Here is a 21,565-nt window from a genome sequence, read left to right on the forward strand (position 1 = left end):
TGACAACACAAACCGGACCTTACCACCGAAGGCTGCTGTGAAATGGGGGAGCGTTCCAGGCGTCAGAGAGTTAGAGAGGTCGCTCAGTTTCGGTCAGATTAGGGTCACAGCAGGGTGGGTGACGGGGGTGGGGGGTGCAGGACACCCACATTTAGAGGCAAAGAAACACACTTGGCAGAGCGACGGACATCCGCATCATAATAAAGCCTCACAGACGCCAATAAAGCTCTGCGTGATTCTGAGCCGTGGGAGGAAATTACAGCGTCAAGAGGTTCCCTCCAAACATTTCCGTGTCGAAATTCACCCAAAAACAAACGCAGACAAAAGCACATTAGCAACAGGCAGATGGGAAGGAAAACAGACGGACATCATGAATAGTGGAAAATATATTTTACTTGCAGCGAGGTGGGCTGCAGGTCTCCCCGCCTCACACAAGCCGACAAACCGTGTACTACTCACAGATTTGCCACCATCGCGCCCATGAAGTCTCTTAATTTAACATCGACACGAGAATTTCCAACGGTCATTAAGTGCGTTGCGAGATTACGACAAATAAAAAGACACAATTCAGAATCAACTTGCTTTTAAAATTCTTTTTTCTTCTGTACCAATAAAAATGATAGGTTTGTTTCACTGTAAAATGGAGTTTGAATCCGTGACCTTGTGAGTACCAGCCGCTGCGCCCGCGAGTAAATAAACTTTAATATATTAGGGTAACACTTTTCCGGTTTGTTTTGGGTAGAAAAAGCTATATACAGTAGCGGAGGTGAGTCTCAGACGAAGTGAGCTTCTCTGTGTTCCAGCTCCTGCATGCGGCGCGGGCGCAGTCTTTGGTACACGTGTTTGGTCTCGCTGGGGTCGTCGGGGGCGCTGGAGGGCGGGGACAGAGGTGGCGGCGGCGTGAAAAGTCCCGCGTCGACGGCGCTGTCGGTGGAGTCCTGCGACTGGAGCCGCGTCTGGCTGCTGAACACGGGTGGGGAGGTGGCCACCTGCTCATGGGGAGCAAGCGACGACACGGTGGTCGTGGTGGTGACGGTGGTGACCGTCGTAGTCCAGTTTGGAACTGTCCGAGCTCGGCTGGACACGGGGGGCTTGTAGAAAGTCCCCGGGGGAGGCTGCAGAGTCCTGGGAGCCCGGAGCGTGAGCGGGGAGCTCCTGCACTCGCCGGCAGCCTGATCCCGGTCGCTGTCCTGCTTCTTGACGGAGGCAGAGCTGGAAAGCGGCGGGTCAGTTTTCAGAGGTGGCGATATGGAGCTGCTGGACGGCAGGTTGGCGATGATCATGGCGGTCCGGGGTGTGACGTCGTAGCGCTTGTACTTCTTGTCCCAGGTCTTCTTCTGCAGGGCCTGCGTGTCGAGGAAGGGCATGAAGTAGGTGTTGACCCGCGAAGAGCCACCCTGGACGGACTTCTCCGGCTCTGTCAGCTCCGGGATGGAGTCGTCCACCGGCTCGGCGTCAGTTCTGCCGGCGTGGGCCCGGTTGGCGGGAGCAGGCAGCCGCTCCAGAGGCATGCTGACCGGCCGGGACTGTCGAGTTCTGGGCGGCCGCAGCTGGACCTTCGGCACCGCGACGCTCGACCCGCCGGTGACGCTGGGTCGCCCGGATGCCAAGTTTGAACTATGACCTTCTTCACCCACGTTGCCGTTGAGTCCGTCGCAGTCAGAGACTTGGGTTCTGTCGGTTCCCGGCTGGACTTCCTGGACCTCGTTCAGGATGTGAGAGGACGGAATGACGGAGGAGAACCGCTTGTAAACTTTGATGTTCTGCAGGGAACACGCGCACCGTTAGCCACAGCCAACACGCCCCCCCTCACCACTCCGCTCACCTCCTTGATGTCCAGCATGGAGGTGGAGTGTCTGCAGAGCCGCTGCAGCTTCTCCTGAGGCGTGAGCCTCGGCGACACCTGGCTGGATGGGTCGGCGGGAGACAGGTGGGAGGAGTCGAAGACCACGGGGAAGTGTCGCACCAGCAGCTCCACCATCAGGGCCTGGAAGGGATAGTCCACCAGGGAGGACAGGGACACCTGGGCGTCCGTCTGCCGAGGCTTCACCAGTGTGGGGCCGAAGATGATCCCCAGGTTGCTGGCGGTCATCTTGTTCTCCTCAGACTGGTCAGCGACCCTGGTGGAGAGGAGGGGAATTACACCTGTTCACAAATGGTCCCTGAAGTTGGACTTCATTTTTTCCATCCTCATGATGTGAAAAGTGTCAGAAAAAAATTGTATTTAAAATATATTTAGTCTATTACAATATTGATATTAGTTTTATAATATTTAGTTTATTAACATGAGTATATTTTTCCGTACACAGCACCAAAACGATGCCTTCAAACCACCTCCAGGGGGCGCCTTGTCAACTGAACACGGCCCACCTGTTGAGATGAGCGATCAGGTGATGCATGGTCTTGTAGTTGGCAGCAGGAAGCTGCCGCAGCAGGTCTCGGATCCTGAGCACGACCTGCTGGAGGGGAGCGCTCGGTACTTCCGTCTTCTGGGTGCACTTGAGCGGGTCGGCCTCGTCCACCATCACCCTCTGGTACTCCTTCGCCAAGCCGATGAAGTCATTGTAGAACCGGTACAGGATCAGCGGTTCGGGGAGCTGCAGGAGAGAAGAAGCAAAAGAATGTTCTGACCAGAGCTGACAACTTGGACCGTTTTTTTCCCCCACAAAGGGTCATTTTTCCATCTCAAACTTCACTTTTTTTCTCCTTCACACATGGTGTCTGCCCCACTGTTGAAACAACTTGATATTTCTAGTATCAAACTCTGGTCTGAAGCGGATCTTCCCACGAAATATGAGCTCAACAACGCACCTGTCTCAGGTAGAGCTTGAGGACGTTGCTGATGTCATGAGGCGAGAGCTCCGACAGCTCCACCAGTTCCTTCCCGTTCTCAAACGCTTGACACAGCTTCTCCACTCGTGACTTGGCGCCATTGACGCGGTAAATCCCCTGCAGAAGACAGTTGAGGTGGGAGAGAGAGGACACCGGTTCACTTTCATGTGCTGCGAAACAAAGCGTCAGGTAATCACAGAGCTCTCTCCACCCGCCACGGCTCGGGTCGCCTGTCTCCACATCAGACCGCTGTTATCACAAGCCCCGACACGAGCCACACCTTGATGTTGAGTGCCCGACTCTCGATCTCCGACGTGCACTTCTTGATGATGAAGGGGATCCCGTCCGGGCTGTTCTTGGCCGCCTGGGTGAAGCTGATGCCGAAGAGCTGCAGTTTCCCCTGCAGCTTCTTGTGACCGCACTGGATGGCCAGCGTCTCCAGACACTTCTTGTGGCAGGCCAGGGAGCACTGACGACAAAACAGCCAGTGAACACGGAGTCAAGGAAGGAAGAAGTCCCACCAACCTCCTCGCACTCGGCGCCGTGGAACACCACCAGGCTGTCGCACTCCCTGCACTTGGAAGGAGCTCGGAGTTTTCTCAGCTTGTGTGTTTGGGCGGCTTTGGACATCTGGGCGTTCCGGTAGGGTCCGGGAGAACTGGCCGTCTCGGTCACCATCTCTGCCAGACCTGCGGAGCAGCGGGAGCTTGGTCAGAGTGCCAGAGAAAACCTCCAACAGTCACATGTGAGCGCGCACTACGGCGTCCGATCATAACAATAATGGAGATCAGGTGTCTGCACTTCCTGAAAACAAATGTTGGGAGGAACAGAGGTCAGCGCTGATACAGGAAGGAGGCAGCAGCTCCACGCCAACACAAACAGCTATCTCTTCTGTGTCTCTCCAACAAAGAATCTTTTTATGAGTCTGTTAGTTTATTATTAATAACATCACTTTCAATGAAAGAGAACAGAACTTCATCCGGTTAAATTACAGACTTTTATTTTGAAGCCGTCAGAAGTCATTCATCTTAGAAATGACTTCATTAAATAAAACTTAAATTTATATTTATTTACAGCATTTTTTTTCATCCTAGTGATGAAAGACTTTCATTTCATAACTGTTTCACTTTCGTTTTCCACACACACTCACCACAAACGTCTTAATTCCAGGTGAAAACATGCGGTGACATTTTTAAAGTTGCATTGATTTGTTGCTTGAGTTATGTGGCGTTGATCATACTTCTAAATTCCACATATCCTCCTCAGCTCTGACTCTGAAAGTGAGGGGGAGTGAGCAGATGAAGAAATAAGAAGTGGAAAGTGAAAGTGAACTTATGAGACTCACAGTAATATTGAAGTGTAACCGTAGAAATGTTGTTTCTGACGGCTTTGAGTGATTTTAGGGTTGACATGCTTCATTTTTCATGAGGTTTTTCATTATTTATAACAGATAATAATGAATATATTTGATAGATTTTGAAAGTAGTAGTTGGAAAAGTTAAAATAATCAACACAAAGGTCACTAAGGACAGAAAGAAAAACCAGGCGGATGCTCATGATGGCGATGTTGGAGGCAAACACATCAACAGAGGAGCTGAAACAAACAGGAATTTTGTTGACTGAATTTCCAGAAATGGAACTGGCTTTTTATCAGGAATAAAAATAGCTGGAAGGAAAAATGTTGTCTGACACCATTAAATTTGACACAATCATTATCATGAAAAGTTCTGTAAAAATCTTGTGTTTCAAAAGGTGTGGCTGCATTATACTGACACAGCCAAGTACAAATGACTTTTTTTTCTTCATTGTTTACAAGATAAACAACAAAACTTGAAAGTTTCGAAATGTCAGTCAATGACATCTTCAAATGAATATTCAGTAGTGCTGCCAATAGAACCTTTTCCACCCCTGTAGCTCTTATAAGAACATAATAACAGCTTCTAAGAGTCTGTCGCCTTCAGGCCACACACCTTAGGTTTGACAGGCCTGACTCTCCTCTGAGTTGCATCAACAACTTGAGAAGAAAGGTGAATATCATGTGACCATCCAGTAGCTGAGCATTAGCGGTGGACCAAGTCCTCACATGACGGCGGCCCGCTGACGTTAGTGTGAATATTATGTTGCTAAATCGTTAAACCGGTGTCGCTAATCTCCTAAATCCTTCCACTCGGTGCACAATTCCAAAAGAATGGCGCGACTGACGCAGAGTGAGAAGCCGCCCTCACCGTTGCTGGAGTGCGACGGCGCTTCCCTCTCGTCCAGGTCATCGGCGGACGACATGGTTCCAGTGGACGGGGTCCTGGGCAGCCGTCGCTTGAAGTCTCCTGCATGGAGAGGGTTGTGAAGTCACCTCCAAACACCATCAGCATCGCGTCAAATGCACAATCTGAGTGTCGTAGAGGGAAGTGGAACATCTCACTCACCAAGAGGAAGTTACACTGAAATAACTGAACTGAACTGAGCTGAACGTCAAGTGTGAGACATGAACAGCAATGATTGTTGAGGATAACAGCAATAATGAGCACTCATCTTCACACTTTCCTCCTCTTTTCACCACAACAAAGCCATCACAGAACTTAAACAATAACAGGCAGGTGGTCATAATATGAGAGTAATTCAGGAGGAATGTTCATGTCAAACCTGGACTGGCGGTGGGGGAGTCCAAGGAGCGGGACTCGCTGCTGCCGCCGGCGCTCTCCGAGTCGCTGCACATCCCGCCCTGGCTGCCCTGGCTGCTGGAGGCCCAGACTCGGAGCGGAGGCTGCGTCCTCACTGCTGGGGGAGACGCCCACAGTCACACTATATTCTTAGAGCTGCTGTTTTTCGTGCTATTTTTAGAGGCGCGGGTCACACAGACAAGGCAGTGAGGGTGAGTCAGCGGTGAATAAGACTCTCGGTACAAGAAGCCCCTCAAATTGTCAGATGAAACTGAAAGACTGGGCTCTTTATTCTCACTCTCTGGTGTGAGTTTTGATCGGTCACCTTGAATGTCGGTGCTGCTGTCGGACCTCGGCGCGCCGGTCTTGCCGTCCACCTCGTCTCCGCTCAGCACGTCGCAGGAGGTGATGGATGTCTGCGACAGGTTGCCGTGGGAGGAGTGAGTGCTGCCCACTGACCTTTTGTTGAAGACAAACCTGCCGGCATAAAAACAGAGGTGACTTTGACAAATATCTGAGAAGGACATCAACTGAGCCACCTTCACACGGAGAAGACAAAGAAGAGAGGAGGAGCGGCGTGCAAATATTAGCTCTTTCTAAATCTGTCTGAGACCCAAAATCTGGTGTTGATGAAGATAAAACAACGCAACAAACGTGAAACACAGCATGTAACGTGGACCTGGGCGAGGTGATGTTGGTCATGGGTGATCTTAGGACAGAAAATCAAGAATTGAAAACAGAAAAACTAAATTCATGACAGGAACACACACGCTGCTCATGGAAGGAAAACAGCTGGTGGGAGTGAGATTTAAGGCCCATTTATGCTCAACATTATGTTCGGATTCGGATGCGGACGGAAACTTCTGCCTGTGCATTTATTTCCTCTGCATTTCTGCACGTTTCCACAAAGCTTAGATACGGGCCAAAATGAGTAGCACCACTGGAAACCACGGGGGGCAGTGTTGCTGTTACTAGCCTATACGTAGCTCTTATGAGACTTGAGGTAGACATTAAGAGCGGAAATACTATGTCCTCCAGTGGTGATATATTCTCCATCCTCACCGACCACTGCCTCCTACAACACTGCCATCCTCTTTTGTGCAACAGCTCCATGATCAATGTTGCCATGTAGGTTTTGGAGTTTGTTTTTGTCATCAACATTTGACTCTTGGCTGCTCCCCCTGGTGGCATGAAGACTTTTCATCCTAAATATTGTTGGGCCTGTTTTCAGAGACCTGAAAACACACCTCTGAACAGAGGACAATCTGATCAGAGAAAAGCATCAGGGGGGAAAATCAGGACCAGAACAGCCAGACTACTGTGATGTGTGTTCCCCATTTCACAAAAACAATCATGGCAAAAACATGTCACTGTTAAAGGCCGTCATTTCCAAAGTGATGAGAATAGATTTGGCCTGAAGCTTCAGTTACGACTAAGAATAAAAGAGTCAAGTGAAATTCAACAATTCCCTTCATGTCAAAATCAAGGGGCCAATCCTGAGCTTTTAGAACGTAACACCAGGTCATAATGGAATGGATGAGTGTTTTGAAATGTGGAAATGATGACGGTGCTCAAGCTGCGGCTTGTTTTCTTGCGAACTGAGATTACAAACGTCAATAATTCATGTGGAAACACCCCAAATGTCCCTGCCTGTTTCAGCCTCCAAGCCTCGTGAAGCACAGAGATGCTAAAATTAGCCAACGATAATTGAAATTGCGTTCTATTTAGACTTGTTGTTGACAGTTCAAGAGGGAGTCAGAGCCTGTCCCAGCAGCCCGGGACACCCTCAACAGGTCATCAAAGGACACATGAAGAAGAGCAATCACGAGTCGCTCGTCCATGTGTGACAGTTGGAGGAGAGTTAAACCCAGAGGTGAAGGTGCAAAGAAACTCTCACGGTCTAAACCTCCGCAGCCGCACCACAGACATTTCCTGAGGAAGAAGCGAAACACTCGACACTCTCCAGCTTCCTCTGACTCATTGTTACCTCTGCTGCGGCGCTGACGCGTCTAAACAAGTGGGAGTGACTCCACTGGTTTGAAACGGCGCACGTCGCTGATGGCTGCAGCAGCAGGAAAGCAGCGCTGGTTTCATAAGAGCATCACAGGAAACACTCGGGGCGTTCCAGCTGTCTGAGATTCATTTCCTGTTCCACTGAATTCACATCAAATTTCTGGATGCAGGAGTGGGCGCTTACCTGGCGTTGTCGGACGAGATGGAATCGGAATGCAAGCGCTCTTTGGGCACGTTTTTGGGCAGGTTCCGGACGAACTCGGAGTAGCACTCGCCCGGCTCGTACAGCTTGGCGTTCTCGCTCAGAGCCTGGTAGTGAGTCGGGAGCGTCACGGTTTGACCCTGCTGCATTTGAAACCAGTTCACAGTCACCTGAGAGGGACATGGGATCAGTGGTGAGGCACATTTGGGCAACTTTATAGACAATGTTCTTGCATGTATGGAGACATTAAACACATTCTGAGGTGCTTGACATGGCAACATCTGTCAATAATGTCCCGAACCACTACTCAGGCTCCCATAATGCACTGCATCAGTTGATCCATGTGCAAACTCATTGTAAACAGTTAACAAGCCAAACTAAATTTAAACTAAATTTTGCCTGACCATAGCAGTTGGATTCACCGATGAGTAATACCCAAAAACATATATCGATATATAGTTTTAAAAAATCCCAAAATGTATAAATATTAAAAAAAAAGCAAAAAATAAATCGATAAAATAAAATCCCTAGTTGTTAAAGGGTTAATGAGGTCAGGCTTGCACCAACAACCTTCTCAAATATTGAACCAAAGACGGCTTGAGCAGCACTTCACTCACGGCTTTGAGAGTCAGGTCACACTGGAAGACCATCTCCCGGATCTGTGTCAGGATGGTGCTCTTGGCGTTGGCCAGGTCCATGCGCTTGACGCCAGCGTCTGCCACACAGCTCTGGTACTGGTCCTGGGCCTCCTCCGCCTTCCAATAAAAAAAAAAAATTTAATGAAGATGACTAACAGCCACATGAGATGAACTTATTATTTTCAGCGAAAGGACTTTCGAGACTCTTCACAGGTTGAACAAAAGACTTGAGTCAAGATTTGGAAATAGCTGCTGATTATTATTATTATTTAAATATCTTCAGTTTATTTATTTTGGTTTAAAAACAGTTAACTATGAAATGACATAAATTTCAAATTTAAATATATTCTTTTAAAAATTAAAAGAAAAAAATCAATGATTTGAGCCAAAACAATACAAAATACTAAATAACTTAGGGTGATTTCAGTGAAACATAATTTGCTTTGAATAAGAGTATTTCAATAAACTTGTTTTTTTATGATTATCAGTGGTGGTAGTTCCGTATTATTTAATTTTGAAAACTGCTTTATATTGTGTTATTTATTTATTATTTTATGTTATATCTTTTTTTCTTGTCAAAGAAAAAAAGGCTTGGTTGACCACATTAAATTGAGAAAATCATAGAACACATCAAACGTTTCGTTTTGAAAGAAAAGGTTTGAAAAGAGAAGCGAGGAAATGTCTGGTGATTCAGAGGACTAAATGAGCTTCGGTGGGAGAGGCCTGAAGCCTTCTCTTATCTCTCTCCTACCTTCTGCAGCGCCTCCTCCTCCAGCCTCCTCTTCTTGTCCAGCTGTCTGTTGCCGGGCTGCTCCTCCTGGGAGCGGCTGGCTGATAAGTGAGCCTTCTGATACTCCTCCCTCCGCTGCGCCGTCATCGCCTGCACCTTCCGCAGGTTCCCCGCCGCCTCCTGCTGCATCACACACAACCACCAGCCGGGCCACGTCATGTGACCACAATGAGTCGCAATAAACAGAAACTTGTTTCTCACTTCCACTTTACAATTCATTATTCCAATGAGAAAGTATTTGCTAAAAGAAAAACATGCTGAACTGCAACAGTCACATTTGTAAAACCGTCAGCGAGGTACCATTTTCTTCTGCTCCCGCTGCCACTGCTCCTTGATGTCTTTCCTCAGCCGGTCCAGCTCATTCTTGCGGGCCAGCAGAGGCTTGAGGACAGAACCAACAATTACATTGCAGCAAACCTAAAACCAGACACGCTCAAGACAAATAAACAAGCCCTAAAAACATACACAAGTTGTCTCAACTGTGGAATTCAAGGGTCACGTTCCCTGTGTGTTGCAACACGCGGTCACGGCGCTGGAGGCTGCATTGTTGCCGACGATAAAAATATTTCATCAGCAACAACAGAAAACAAGATAATGAAACACCTTTTGCCAATCGGAGTAAAAAATAAATAAAACCATTTTCACCAAAAAAAGCAACTGATGTTCATTTTTTTCTAAAATTAAATTACATTTAAAATCAAAATACTTTTATCTTAAAAACACAAACAAAAAAAAGCAAAGAACCTGGGCTTTTAACCTGGATGATCGCCAACCAAATAATATTCAATTCAAATATTTTTAAAAATGTCAGAAGCAGTGAGACAAATTTAACTGCTTGGATTATGTACATTTGTTTTTTACACTTAAATTTTTCATGATTCATCTGTTATTCACGCCAATCCACTATTTCTTTTCTCATTTTCTTGGTGTCTAGGTTTTACACAGTGCCATAAAAACTGAATCAAAGTGAAATTTTGTTTTTTTTTTAAACATGCAAATAAGCTCAAATAAATCGTCTTAGTTTGATTTATGATCTATTTGAACTGTAGACTCACTCAACACACAACACAGCCTCAAATCAAAGCAAACCCAGGTCTTCTGTGCGTCACACTCCCTTCATAAAGGGCTCATACGCTGCTTCTTGACCATCAGTGGAGCCAAGTGTCACACATCAGACCTGACACTTTCTGCTATCGGGGGTGTAAGTGTGACGTTGTCATATTGCGGCCTCTTACATCTAAATATACAGGGAGGAAGCAGATTATGTGAAGGTCGTGGGTGGTAATCTGGATTTAGTGGCGAGGGTCTGAGTGGGTGGAGGCGGAGCCGCTCCTCCATGTGACACGGCGACGCTGGAGCCTCACCTGGATGAATTTGTTGGTCTGCAGAGCCGCCGCAGTCTGCAGCAGCAGCTGGTTGAACTCGATGTCGTTCTTGAAGGAGGAAACGTAGATTTCGCTGAAGGGCATGTAGTCCTGAGGATGGAGTAGGTACGGTTGTGACACACGTTTAAATATTAGCTGATCAGCCCGGCCTCCCTACAGAGAGCAGCGCGTCAAGCCGGGACTTGATTTACCTGCTGACTCGCCAGGTTCCTGGCAGACTCGGCCATTTTAGCATAGCTCTTGGCGTATTCCATGTCTGAGCGAGGGAAGAAAAGATTTGGGTAATAAAAGGCAATAAAGTACAGCTATCTGCCCAGGTCCAGGGAACCACATCAGCAATGAGATCTCTTGAAAAATGCCTCTTATGAAGCCCACTTCCTGGCCCACTTGAGGGGCAGCCAAGTGGGCCGTGAGAACTCACCCATGGTCAGTCTTTTCTCCATCCAGGCCAGAAGATCCTTGATATACTTGGACCAGGCCTTGGCGTAGAGAAGAGCCGCCTCCACCCCGCTGTCGTTCTTCAGCAAGGCCAGGTCGACCTCCTCCTCCCGTGACAAGGGCAGATCTGGGCCTGGAGCAGCAGAGAAGTCACGCACGCACTGAGAAGACGGCTGCACACAAACTGTTGAATATGCTTGGCACAACAGCCAAACGAAAAGTGTAAAACGCCTCCAGCTTGAGCAGGAAATGATGCCGCAGTTTTTGTATCTGGGTTTCTAGTCCACACGTCAGGGAGGGATGGCGCTGAGGAATCTTGGATTCAATGACGAGCTGGATCAACCACAGATTCCCACCAGACAGCACACGTTTGTGTCTATCTATGGGGCTAGCAATGGAGGCCACTGAGGGTCGGGAGCACTGTCAACCATCAGATACTCAAAGCGACACATGAAACAACAGGAATGGGTTTTAAGCTACGTTCACACATTTTAGCAACGCTCATCATTTGAAGTCAAAGAGTCTCTCGGGAGGACCATCAAAACAAGTCCCTGTGACTGGCCCTGCACGTTTATCCTGCACTAATCCACTGACTGAAAACAGAAGATTTATTTCATAAATTGTTTCAGTCCCAGCATTGCTGGCACATAATCAACCTTGTCTTATACTTGAGATAAGATACTAGATCAGAGCGTACAGAGACCAAGACTCAGAGGGCTTGTTCTCACCCTCCTCATTGGTCTCGGTCTGAGCCTTCTACTTGGTCTGTGTGCTCGACTCGTCTTGGATTAGGTGGACTTGATGAACATTTACACAATCCACACATGGTTCTAGTTCAAGTAAAAGCTAGGCACTTTGCTAGCAGGATGAAAGTAGCATGTGACTTGCGTGACTACCCTGGAACGTCCCATGTTCTGCATGACCTAAACATCTTAGGTGTGAACACAAACGAACCAGGCTTAGGCCCCAGACTTGAGTCCGCCTGGAGAGGTGGATTTCCACCCGGATTTCTGCAGCAAATGGATAGCCGATGACGTGAAATTGTGTCCAAGGCTACACAGGACAAGATGCAACAAATGGCGTGAGAGTCGGCGAAGAAAACACTGTGGTTTTCAATCACATCAACAGCATTTGACAGAGGACTGTTTTCACTCAACAACAGAGCCAGTTGTGTCAGCAGAGACAGCTTCTTCTCGTGGTGGCATTAGTTGTTCTCAGACAGCAGTTTGGCATGTACTGCCCCCAGCTGGCTGGAGTGTGCGCTGAGAAATAGGACAGCGCTGACGGCAGTGTGAGGGGCACAGCGGGGGTTGATCGAACAATTCCCGAAACAAAACAATCCGAGACTTCCAGAAGAGCAATAACATTTGTTCCAACGATGACTGCACTGAGTTTTAAATTATTGATCGAACTCCACACATGGTCTGGCTCAAGTCAAATCACATGTGTTTCCCATCGTACACGGAAATGCTCCTAAACGAGGAAGGAATGTGAGATACGTGGCCGGAGAGGGGCGACGGAGCAGCTCGCAGTGAAAATAAGAGCAGAAATAACAGGGGTGGAAGCGGAGGTTTAGGGTGGGTCTACCTCAGGCATTCAAGGGCCAAAGCCTCAGTCCCTCAGCCGCTACAATCTGAGCCGCTGTGCCAAAATCCTCAAGCATCCTCGGCCATTGTCATTTCAAAATAAACATCCCGCTCGCCTAAGAGCAGTCCACGCACAGCACTCACCCGTGATCTCGTTCTTCTCTGGAACATACCCCTCAGGGTCCACAGCCAGGCTGTCGAAAGACTGAGGAGCAAATGGGTTTAGATAATCAGCCCAACATCAAAGGCAGGTTGACTCGATTTAGAGCTGCGAGCTTGTGTCAGGCACTAAATCTCATCTGGGAAAGTCTGTGGGGGGGACTAAAGCTCACCCTGCTCCTCCTGGTCTGGGGGATCCCCAACCCTGAGCCGCTGTCCACATCTCCCATAAGGAAGGCAGAAACTCTGCGGTGAGCGGAAATCAAAGGAAAATGCAAACTGTAACCCTCAATAGTGGAACTGAAACAAAATCCTGGGAGATCATTGACAGGCTTCACAAGTCATACTCACACATTGCCGAACGTGAACGCCAAAGTGTCAATGGATGAGTGTATCTCCGCGAATATTCCTTTGCTGTTTTCCAAATTCAGTTCTTGGAAGTTGATTCCTGTGGGGAGACAGATCAAAAAGAGCTTGAGGCAAAGGAGCAACTAACAAGCGTGGTGCTTAAAATAGGTGAACCTTTCGGAGAATTCAACCAGTTTACAGTAAAGCCAGTGTCCCACGGGCTTTCTGTCACTTTGCTGTACTTTAATAAAATTTCACTGCCCCGTTTGAGTTTCACAAACCAGCCGGTTGAAGTCAGATTTTGTGCAGTTCTGACTTCTTTTAAAAACATGACGCAGCAAGAAACAAGGTCAACTACACTGCTGACACCCAAAAACAATACTGACATGGTTGTGTATCATTTGGAAAAGGACATTCGCCACAGAACATCTACACAGCGCTAGCAAGCAAGCAAGTCTACCTCGATGTTCACAAAATTAGTCATTGTTTTTTTTAATGAATCATGATATTAAATGATTCTCACAAGTGCAACACAACAAACATGGGCTAAACCTCTTTACTAGTTTTCAACCTATACATTGTCACGTAACAAGACCCCAGTGCTACAGTATAGTTGACTGACAGTTGCGATAGAAGATTTAACTCACAACTACACTAAGGTTTCTTCTGTAGTTTTGCCCAGAAGATGTCGCTACATCAGTCTAACTCCAAATCAATTTCTAGTTTGAGTCAGACACCAGTCAAACAAGGCTTCATGAATGAATCTCAAAGACTAGATATTAGCACGGTTGCGTCAATAGAAATAAACACTGGAAGGATATTGTTCCATCAGTAAGCAGCACCGCTTGGTTGTCCTGTTGCTGGGGGAGAGACCTTCACTGGGGGACATTTCAACTCAAGCCATTTGCTGTGGTGATGATTTTTTTCTTGCTGCCAAATTACAGAGCGGTGGCTCAAACTAAGCTGCGAATTAAGGCCACGCAGGCGACTGACATTCATACCGGACTGAATTGTTGGTAATCCGCAACAGCTAAACTAAGCATTGCTACTATATCGTCGACTTGCAGAAGAAAGATCAGCTTCAACACACCTTCTGAAAGGTACGCTGAAGTTCTCACGTTTAATCTGAGTCCATCCTTGACCCTTAACTTGGTCTCACAGTTAAACGATGTTTCACCAAAGTGTGCCAGCCTGGCTGAAACGCACACTCAATGGGAAGAGTGAATCCAGCGGCAAGATTGTGTGCAAAGAGTTTCCCTCCTCAGGAAACGCTTTTGTCAGCACCAAGGTATTTGCAATCCCAGTTGTAGGCAAGTGAAACTCGACATAGCTGAGTACTTCCTGTCTGTGCTGCAACAGGAAGCACTCACACAGCTTGAGGTCTGCGACGTGGAACCTAAATCGAAAACCATGCCATGCCTTACCTTCACTGACGGCAGCGGAGCCTATCCAGAAATCACACCGTACTGTACGACTCCGTGCGGCAAATCCGGTTCTTAGCAGTCGCACGACTTTGATCAAAAAAGGCCAGGAGTTAAGTCCGCAATCAAGGAAGACTCTCGAGGACACCAAGAGAATGGAGAGGCGGAGGAGTGGACCTCCTTACAGTCCACCTCTCTGCCCCTGAATGCTGGTGCACAACTCTGCACTGACCTCATCCTCAGGACATCCTGTGGGTCCCGCAACAATCATTCCAGAGCTCAACCCCCCTCTTCATGAGTCAAACATGCAAATGATTCCTGTCGACGCGCCATTGTTTCCTGCGCTGCACCACGTCTTAAAACAATCTTGACATTGGAGCTGAATCCAGGACTGAATCAGGAAAAATGTTTATCGTCAGTGTTGTACGAACACGGCAAGAATTTATCAGGGTGTTGGATACCAACAATATAAAATAAAATAAGTAAAAACTGAAGTGAAAAAAAGCTTAAGTAGGAAATAAGTCGAGCAGGTCCCCAAAATACCAGCATCGTCTGGTGTCTCTACATGTCCGACTAAACTAAATCAGGAAATCGTGAGCAGGTCTGGGTCAGTTCATCCCTGGTAGTTACCCATAAAAGGGCGTTTCCACCGCCAAAAAGGGCCAAGATAACTGACCTGACCCAGACCTTTTCTGGGTGCGCTTCACTAGGGGGCCGACAAGGGCACTGATAACTGTGACACATGATTGGACAGGAGATCTTTCAATCATGAGCTGCAACCCCAGCAGGATTACTCACGCTGTCGTCACCCGCCAAGTCCCTGCACCCCAAAAAGAGTGCTACAATCGGTGGGGACACAAGATGGGTTGGGGAGAAAAGGTCCTGTGACTGAACTACCCAAGACAAACTTGTCCAAACCATTCACCAAGTCTGGAATCACAATTCTCGTAAAAGTTTGCGTGGATGAGCGGGCACGGATCAGTCAACAGGAAGTGCCTTTCACTCTTCCGCTCACTGAACTGGACGGGCACAAGTCGAGATTATGGTATTTCTGATTCCTACACATTCAGGTGAGTCACTGCGACGGAAAACAAACTGATTAAACGCCAGAATTCAACCGAATCGAAATGAGTCATCACAGGTAGCTCAGTAAGGTCCGACTGAATTCCAGAGAATATAGTTGTGAATAAATCTTAAAGGTCTTTTCGGGATGTTTTCTTTTGTATCCACCGTTCATGAGAGTGCCGACTTGGAAAAGTGTGTAATATCTGCATGTAAATAGCGTTTGAACTGGTTTGGCAAGCATGTGTTTGAAGAGCGAGGCCAGGGAGGAGGATTCTTGGTCTAATAGATTCTGGCAACTCTCCAACCGCCCCGGGTGTCATGACCAAGCATCAAAGAGAAACATTAGCAGAGAGGCAAGCCATTCATGGCGTCTTATCTCCCAAGCCTTTGAGTTCTCATCTCTCCTGTCTTCAGCCCAAATGGACCACTGACTCCAATTGTTTTCCTCACTGGCCACAAGGGACCAGAGGACAGCGCCACTCTGAGGCCCCCTCTGGTGGTCACTGACAGTCCACATGTACATTAGAAACCTTTAAAGGGTTTGCCAAGAACCAGAGCTTTTATTGGCCATTAGCGATCGCAGTACTTTTTCACTTGCCGACTGGAACAAAACAATCCCCGGTACTTCCTGTTTGCACTGTAAACTACAAACAAACCCGGCCGTGTGAACGCCTACCATGTCCATGTGAATTTGGCTCAGGATAACTTGTCCATCTTGGGAGTTGCCCTCATAACCTTGAGTTATGTTTGACAGCTTGGCTTTCCGCGCCAACTGAAACCAGAAAGATAATACTGCAGTCGATACCTGTTTTATTAGAGGCCTCCGCTCCGTGATTGCGGTCTCGTGAATGTCCACTGCAGGTGAGCGCAGTCGACGCCAGAGAATTCCAACCGGTGTTCCGTACACACTGTGCTTTAGCCTACTGGAGCTAGGGCGTGAAATAAGCTGCTAGCGAGTGCCAGTCAATGACACCACAAATGACGCCAATTTCGGCGTCTTGAACCGAATAAAACAAACTTTCGACGGCAACGCGCCATCTGGCGTAATCCCGTCTCCCCTGTCAATCAACTGAAGCTGTCCTCAAGCCTCCAGAAAAAAAGGGAACTTGCAACACACTTGTGCATTTGTTCCTGTTATTTTGTGACTGCACAAGCAAATTGCACTTGGTGCCACAGTGAAATGATTTACGCACAGTGTGTAATGAGACGTGTAAAAAAAGAAAATAGATTTGGAGCTGAAACGTGAAGGTCTGGTCTATCCGGTTTGCTGAGAGATGCTTTGATATCATTAGTGAGCTAATGGCTGCATTAATTGGTTAAACAGAGCGTGTAGGTTAACCTCCATTCTAAGCATCAAATAGCAACAAGTCCAGCACGATCATGTGTTAGATGGGGAGGTAAAAATAGAACGCGGAGCTGCTTCAGGGACGGTGTGATCTGACAGGGTGGTACGACCACTTCATACCTGACGACGGTGATAAAATGAGGAAGCCAGTCTGAGTAATGAGCCGCCTGCTGATGCAGCCTGCGGGTCAGTGTAAATATGCGGCGATATCCGAGAGAGAATTAACCCTGTTCGAATGAGCCATATGTTCATCTCTCGCCCTGAGCTCAGAAGTGTGACGCCACCATGAGGGCATGTCTGTTACCTGCCTTCATGAGAACATCAACAGGAGCGGCACTGACCTTTGGTCTTGGCGATGACAGTGCCAGCTGTTCCAAGAATATCCACCGAATTTAGGGTGGGGTGTTTGCCGATGACAGCTTTGAGGACCCGCAGCAATTCCGCCAAACGCTCCTGGACCACCTGCTGAAGACCATCCTGGTTCTCTGCAGAGAGATGAGAGGGGAAAATCATTATTTTTGAAAGTTTCACGCCTCGAAAACCTCCAAAGTTTGGTGAGATCAAAACAGAGAAACTTGAGGAAGTGTTCCACAGGTTGAGGGTGAGACCAGAGACTAATATTTTCCAACGTTTCCTCCAAGTGGGACGGACCTGACGTACCACACTAGAAAGACATCCAAACTTGGCGCCTCTACTGGCATCTCCTGAACTGATAGAGAGCTGTTCTATTATTATAGCCACCCAGGAAAGAGTCCACGTTTCCTTCTTCAGGTTCTTCACCAGGATACATCGTGCTTGCTCCTCATTCTTGGCAGAGAAGAACCTCCAACCACTTCCCAGTGTCATCTACAAAGAACTGTTGTCTGTGACTGAGACAGAGAGCGGCATGTGTGAACGCTCTTGTGACTCAAACTCATGGTGACAAGTGAAAGTAGGAAACAGAAAAAGAAAGTGTTGCCTTCTGCATGAGACGTGCGGGAGGTGAGCCGCCCTCTTAAAGCCAGAGCTGTTCCTATACCGAAGCAGCAATGTGGCCTAATTCTCGGCATTTTTAGGATCTCTGCTATCGTGCCCAACAAAAGAATTGCACTTTTATCTATACACGATTAGTGTGACGAAACTCCCTTTTGTCCTGCTGCAGGCCAAATCTCACTGCGTTCGGTGGCGGAGGCGAGAATCTCAGTGAACTGGTTCCTCTGCCTTAGTCATGCTTCGAACATTTGGAGGCGACGCCGCTGAAGACGACGCGCTGCCTGCACTTTTGTGGTCATGAGCGAGCGAGTGGGAGTCTCTGCAGTCTAGTTTACGCAGCATCTTTGCAGCCGCAGGTTTGCGGCGACCAGACAAAGAAGGTTGTTTGTTTGATCCTCTGCAGGCCTTGGAGATCCTGATAAAGCTTGGTGATCTCCAGCGGCAGTCGGGAGACACTCGGGGCAAAAACAGGGGAATCATGTTGAGGATATTTAGGCAGGAAAAGAATGTACTTAACACTGCGCTACTGTGTATTTTGCCAAGCGAACGTGTGCAGCGTGTCAGCTGCCTTTTCTTCACACTTCACACACAAAGACACAAGTATTATTTTAATTTTGTGGTTTACTTTTTATGATTATCTGTAACTTTAAAAATAGCATTTTTATTATAGTTTTTTAATATAAATTCTATTCATTCATTATAATATGAACATTTAAGAATTTAAAAAGTGTCCATGTCAGTGATGATTGCTGACGTATTTCAACAGTTTTATCCATATGTTTCTCAAATTATAAGACAGTTTTGAATTTTCAGGAATGTGTTTTATCTATATACTATTTCAATAGTTTTACAAAGAGATCTGAAAATTAAAGATGAAACATTAATATTCTTTAATGACATTTTAAAAATGTATTTGTAAAAAAAAAAAACAAGAAAATATTTTCGTGAAATATAACAGATGTTAAAAATGGCACAATATAGAAATCTATTTTTAAAAAATCCTTAAAGTAAAAAACAATTATTCAATATTTATTGCCTATATGTGGAATATAATTTATTTGAATTTTATGCAGAACATTTTCCCTTATATAATATATTATTATTTAATCATTTTAAATAAACAACAAAGTCTGCACTAAACTGAAGACGATCTTCATTCAATGCAGGCATCCGCGTCCCTTCATTTCAGTATCTATAAAGAGCCCAACTTTTTAAATCAACCCATTACTTCATGAAAACTAACCAGATATTTAAACAATCCCTCGTGAATGTCAGCGTCACGCCTCGAGACGCAGCTGCATTTAACTTAATAACCAATCAGACATTAATTACGGCTCTAAAAGTCAAGTGGCTGCCGTCTAATAATATTTTAAGAGCGGTCCAACAAGTTTGGATAGAAACAACTTCCTATCAGGGACAGAGAGCACCAGAGGCGTCAGAACTCACCAGCGCTCGCTCAAGGCAGCAGTCAGGTTTATATTAGCGACACTAAGCTCATTAAACCTTCCTCCACACAGCAGGCGCTTCTCCACTGAAAACACGAGTCGGTGGAGTTTTTAAGACGCCGGGCCACAGCGGCGCATAAAAAACAGGCAGCTGTTTGGTATCAAACGGCGGTGAGTTTATTAGAAGCTAAAAACGGATTATTGAGGGGGTGAAACTGAAAGCTTCAGATGTTTAAAGGCTACGTGACGCACTGAAGCTCCTCCCTCAGTCACACATCAAATATAGGGTCGTAAAACGTGATGAAGGAGCGTCGAGCCAAGAATGTAAAGAACACAAATCTGAGGCAGCTGAAGTGAGCAACATCACTGCAAGGCAGCGTCGCTCATCTTAGATCGGACGTTTAACGCTCACAATAGCCTGCGTTAACCTGAGTTTCCGCGAGAGCAACGGGAAGCTAACTTCAGCGTTACACTGAAAATTCACTTCAGGGCGAGGTAGAGTTGGAAAATCATGGATTCAATGTGCGGAAGAATGCTGGGGGTCGGGTGAATTCATGAGTCAAGAGCACAGTGGAGCCACTTTAGTATAAGAAAAAAAGAACTTGACCCCAGTCTGAGGACGCTCAAAACAAGACCAGGTAGCAGGCCACGGCGGCCTTGAGGCGTGAAGCCGCTTCCTGCTAAACAACAAACACTTTGAAGTCTCATCCAACGCAGACAAAAGACCCTCATTATGTCCCCCCACCTCTTCCTTTCAACCCCCTCCTTTAGCAGTGGTCAACTGCCTATTTTTGTCGGGGGCCATTAGCGTCCAGCTCCTCATCAAAGGAGCGCGTGGATACGACGTTAGCATATGGAAAATAATGAGGAACCGCAACAGAATTAGCATTCGCATAGCTTAGCATGTCAGAAGTGGGATAGAGGTTTCAAAGCCGTTTCATTTTCCCGCCAAGGAAAAACGGGATTCAATTAGCAGCGATGTGTTTAGCACTTCAGTGAAGGTGTGAACAGTTGGGATGTTTACAGGCTCTGGAGTAACATTCCAAATAAGTTCGACCCAGGCCTTTCCGGAGCGTCAGAATACAGATCCTACACCGATCAGACTGGCAGTAAAATGACTGCTTCCCCATCTCTTCTCAATATGTGTGGCAAGTCCAGTTAACTCGTAATTGCAGACGATAACATCGACGGGGCAGATTATCTGAGCTGTAATTAGACTCTTTAGATCGGGATCATTCATCACCCGACCACCATCCCGACGTCAGTCCCAGCACCAACACGTTCATCAAAACACGGGTTAATGGCCAGTGACAGCGCCTACTGATCGTCGCTATTGTTGGGATGCAAATAGTGCGCGAGGGTTCCTGGGAGGACGCTGGCGAGAGACCACTGGTGACTGCCTTTGTCATAACAATGGCGTGGAGGAGCCCAGTGGAAAATCACGGCTAATTGTGTGTGTGGGCCGAAAGCATTGTTCCGTGGGAGATAACGGCGGCCGGTCATGGTGCCTGGTCGTATTGTTTAACGGCGGCCCCCTCTGTGATCACCGACGCTCTTCAAGGCTGCTTTGTTTTTTAACAGAGGTGGGATGAGCCGGTGGTCGTCCACGCTCAGTTAGCTTTTCCTGATGGCCTTGAATCTGGCTTTATCGGGGCCGATAATGCTACTTCACCTGACAAACAGAGGCATCGGTGGTGCTCATACTTTCAGATTACATTTCTAGGGCCTAGTTCTTTCACCACTCTTCCACAGTTGAGGTGTCTCACGCATCTTGTCCAGATGTCTATAGACACCTTCCCACTGAGGTGGAGCCCCCGGGACTGACCCAGGACAATTGATTCTTGTTGACCTTGGAACACCTTGGTACTCCCCAATAAGAGCAAGCAGAGGGAAGTCTGGGTCTCACTTCAGCTGCTTCACCTGCCTTTTACGATCTAACCAGAGGAACATCCATAAAAGAGTGGGGTCGCTTATCAGCCAGTACGACCAGGCCTCTCACAGCCAACGTGAAAGCAAAACCTATCGCTTCACCATCGCTTCTATCGCACCCATCACGGCCACGCCCAGCCACAGGATGTTTTATGAAAAACTAGAGCTAAAAAACAGGCCTGCCGCTCACTGCTGCTCTGTGGTGCCACTGATGACACAAACTCCAGGCGTTTCAGGTCAACTTTCATCACGAATGCACACAAGTGCGTTGTAACACGAAACGATAGAGTATGAATTCCATAGAAAAAGTAAATAAATCAGAATTGAATGATATAAACAA

At 47.1% G+C, this 21,565-nt stretch overlaps 1 protein-coding gene across 4 annotated transcripts in view; it reads right to left on the bottom strand.

Annotated features, from left to right (window-relative positions):
• Positions 1–105: 105 nt before the first annotated feature.
• The window catches only part of LOC128769787 (rho GTPase-activating protein 29-like), a 30,241-nt gene continuing 8,781 nt past the window's right edge, over positions 106–21,565 (bottom strand). The window contains exons 3-22 of one of the 4 annotated variants that reach the window (XM_053883768.1): positions 17,221–17,364; positions 13,052–13,148; positions 12,874–12,946; positions 12,686–12,746; positions 10,939–11,088; positions 10,709–10,773; positions 10,497–10,607; positions 9,433–9,513; positions 9,094–9,252; positions 8,322–8,459; positions 7,687–7,874; positions 5,815–5,966; positions 5,473–5,607; positions 5,058–5,156; positions 3,358–3,521; positions 3,113–3,301; positions 2,812–2,949; positions 2,371–2,597; positions 1,826–2,120; positions 106–1,763 (exon numbers count right to left, since the gene is read on the bottom strand). In XM_053883768.1, the coding sequence (XP_053739743.1) occupies positions 774–1,763; positions 1,826–2,120; positions 2,371–2,597; positions 2,812–2,949; positions 3,113–3,301; positions 3,358–3,521; positions 5,058–5,156; positions 5,473–5,607; positions 5,815–5,966; positions 7,687–7,874; positions 8,322–8,459; positions 9,094–9,252; positions 9,433–9,513; positions 10,497–10,607; positions 10,709–10,773; positions 10,939–11,088; positions 12,686–12,746; positions 12,874–12,946; positions 13,052–13,148; positions 17,221–17,364 (3,656 nt within the window). In that variant the 3' untranslated portion in view covers positions 106–773. Of the gene's footprint in view, positions 1,764–1,825; positions 2,121–2,370; positions 2,598–2,811; positions 2,950–3,112; positions 3,302–3,357; positions 3,522–5,057; positions 5,157–5,472; positions 5,608–5,814; positions 5,967–7,686; positions 7,875–8,321; positions 8,460–9,093; positions 9,256–9,432; positions 9,514–10,496; positions 10,608–10,708; positions 10,774–10,938; positions 11,089–12,685; positions 12,747–12,873; positions 12,947–13,051; positions 13,149–14,472; positions 14,630–17,220; positions 17,365–21,565 lie in introns of those variants that run through there. The other 3 variants (XM_053883769.1, XM_053883766.1, XM_053883767.1) reach the window with 3 other exon arrangements.

This window comes from Synchiropus splendidus, chromosome 13 (genome assembly GCF_027744825.2).
Source record: "Synchiropus splendidus isolate RoL2022-P1 chromosome 13, RoL_Sspl_1.0, whole genome shotgun sequence".
NCBI lineage: Eukaryota > Metazoa > Chordata > Actinopteri > Syngnathiformes > Callionymidae > Synchiropus > Synchiropus splendidus.